The sequence below is a fragment of the Myotis brandtii genome, unplaced genomic scaffold (assembly GCF_000412655.1).
Source record: "Myotis brandtii unplaced genomic scaffold, ASM41265v1 scaffold454, whole genome shotgun sequence".
In the NCBI taxonomy this organism is placed as follows: domain Eukaryota; kingdom Metazoa; phylum Chordata; class Mammalia; order Chiroptera; family Vespertilionidae; genus Myotis; species Myotis brandtii.
In genome coordinates, this window is record NW_005367354.1 from 265333 (window position 1) to 268027 (window position 2695).

A 2695-nucleotide genomic window follows, 5' to 3' on the forward strand; every position below is an offset into this window, starting at 1 on the left:
GAAATTTCTTTTGAGAGCCAAATTTTTTAAACTTAAACTATATAGGTAGGTACATTGTTATTAACTTAATTAGGGTCCTCCTAAGGCTTAGGAAGAGCCACACTCAAGGGACCAAAGAGCTGCATGTGGCTTGCGAGCCTCAGTTTGCCGACCACGGCCCTAGCCCATGCCATGCTTGGGGAAATGAGATCTAGTCCCTAAGGAAGTCTTGACCAGCCATCTGGGAAAAGCTACTTCCCAGCCATTGACCAGATGGTCCCGATGGACTTGGTGGGGAGAATGGGGCCCACCCTCAGGGCAGGCCTGGGCAAAGCCAATACCAGGGCAGTGTGCCAGCTTCCGCTTTCTTGAGGCACTCAAGGTTGCTCAAAGCTCCCTCCAATTAGGTGAAGCCCTTAGGTTGGATACCCAGGTGGACAGAAACAAGTCCCCACCTGGGTCCACTCACAGCTCTTCTGCTCAGAGTGGGAGTGTCAGGTGCAAAGCAAGCCAGGGGTGGAAACTGAATACCCAGAGCCCTCCTTTATGAGTTTAGTGCCATGTGTATGTGGCAGAAAGGGAGTATTCTGGAGCCGGACATGTTCAAAACTTGCCTCTGTGTCCTGTATTTCCTATATGATTTTAGGAAGGCTACTTCACATCTCTGAGCCTCGGCTATAGGGGGATAATAAAACTCACCTCAAAAGGTACTTGTGACAAGCACAGGGCCTGGCACATAGTAGATGCTCAATAAAACTGAGGCTGCTTTCCCACATCAGGCTGGTTCTGAGAATGCAGCTCAGCTGTTGCAGGAGGCCGCTCTCACCAGACCTGCACCTGGAGAGCTGCCTGTGTCTTTCCCACTTTATTCACTCTCGTGGAAGCACGTGGCATTTCTGCCTTGAATCTCCTCTTCCCTCCGGGAGCCCCATGGGGAAGGGCAGGGACGTACCTCCAGGATGGGGAGCCTGGTGTTGTGGAAGAAGGGCTGCAGCACCACAGAGAAGTCCTCCCGTGTGTCGTAGCGGCCTGACTCCACCAGCTCAAGCATGCTGCTCTGGGGACACACCCATGGGTGCCTTCAGCACAGGCCCTAGGTGGCCCAAGAGCCCACGGGGGCAAGGGTGGGCAGAGCTCCACCTCCCTGGGAAATGGGGGTGGTGGTGCTGCCTCAGCCCTTCCCTTGAGCTGAGCAGGCAAACACATTTGATTGCAAAGCTCTTTCCAGAGAATTGGAAACAGGTTGGGCCACCTTTTTGTTTTGCTTCTAAGTGAACTGCAAGCTCTGAAGGGCCAGGCAGAAAGTCCCACAAGGAATAGAAGCCTGGGAAGAGTCTCCAAAGAGCCCCTAGCCGCTCCACCTGTTGAGGAGGTGAGGGGGCAGCTGGGCCCCCAGGTGCAGGGGAGTGGGAGGGGGTCCCATGGGGCATCCAAGGCTTTTGTCCTCCTCAGGCCAAGCGTTGGGCCATGGGGCTTTGTCACCTAGACTCCTTTGGACCGACTCGAACCAGGTGCCTGAGACGCCTCAGCCAGGTGGGGCGGAGGAAGGGGCCTCGATGGTGAAGTCCCCCCTCAAACCCTGAACAGCTCTTCTCTCCCCTGTGTGCCTCCCTCCCCTTGGGGGCTCTGGGCTGGTGTGTTCAGTGAGTGTGGGGACAACACACCAAATGGTGCCTTCTTGTCTCACCTGGTAGGCTCTGGTGATGGCTTCCAACCTGGCCAGCTCCGGGGAGTTCTCCCGAGGGGTCAGCACGCAGTTACACAAAACGCTGTACAGAGAGGGGGGCAGGAGGGCCCGGAGCCGGGGCTCTGGTCAGGGGCGGGTTCCGCTGCACCAGCAGCTCACTGAGCCGGGGCTTAGGAGCACCTGTGCCTGAGGCTCTGACGCAGGTGCTGAGGGGCGGGTTTCAGGCCTGACCCAGGGACTGGATAAGGTCCCAAGGGTACATGGATGAGCACCTCTTGTAAGAATAGAGCACAAGTAGTGCTCTGCAGGAGCTGGGCCGGAAGCAAATGGATTTAGGCAATGACAGTGCAAGGTTTAATTTTTATAAAAATATGCCTCCTTTGGTATTGGGCCTCCCATGCTCAGGCCCTCAGACACCTCCTTAGCTGGCACTAGTGCCCAGTGTGTCGTTTATTTTGTCATGAATTATTTCATGCCCATAAAATGCACTTCATGTTATCAGCCCAGATGGCAGGTGCTGAGGGGCGGGTTTCAGGCCTGACCCAGGGACTGGATAAGGTCCCAAGGGTACATGGATGAGCACCTCTTGTAAGAATAGAGCACAAGTAGTGCTCTGCAGGCGCTGGGCCGGAAGCAAATGAGTTTAGGCAATGACAGTGCAAGGTTTAATTTTTATAACTAAAATATGCCTCCTTTGGTATTGGGCCTCCCATGCTCACGTGCTGAGGGGCGGGTTTCAGGCCTGACCCAGAGACTGGATAAGGTCCCAAGGGTACATGGATGAGCACCCTCTTGTAAGAATAGAGCACAAGTAGTGCTCTGCAGGAGCTGGGCCGGAAGCAAATGGATTTAGGCAATGACAGTGCAAGGTTTAATTTTTATAAAAATATGCCTCCTTTGGTATTGGGCCTCCCATGCTCAGGCCCTCAGACACCTCCTTAGCTGGCACTAGTGCCCAGTGTGTCGTTTATTTTGTCATGAATTATTTCATGCCCATAAAATGCACTTCATGTTATCAGCCCAGATGGC

At 54.2% G+C, this 2695-nt stretch overlaps 1 protein-coding gene across 1 annotated transcript in view; it reads right to left on the reverse strand.

Moving 5' to 3' along the window:
* The window catches only part of PLB1 (phospholipase B1), a 130676-nt gene that overhangs the window by 41632 nt on the left and 86349 nt on the right, over positions 1-2695 (reverse strand). The window contains exons 41-42 of the mRNA XM_014546609.1: positions 1667-1748; positions 932-1036 (exon numbers count right to left, since the gene is read on the reverse strand). Of these exons, the coding sequence (XP_014402095.1) occupies positions 932-1036; positions 1667-1748 (187 nt within the window). The remainder of the gene's footprint in view (positions 1-931; positions 1037-1666; positions 1749-2695) is intronic.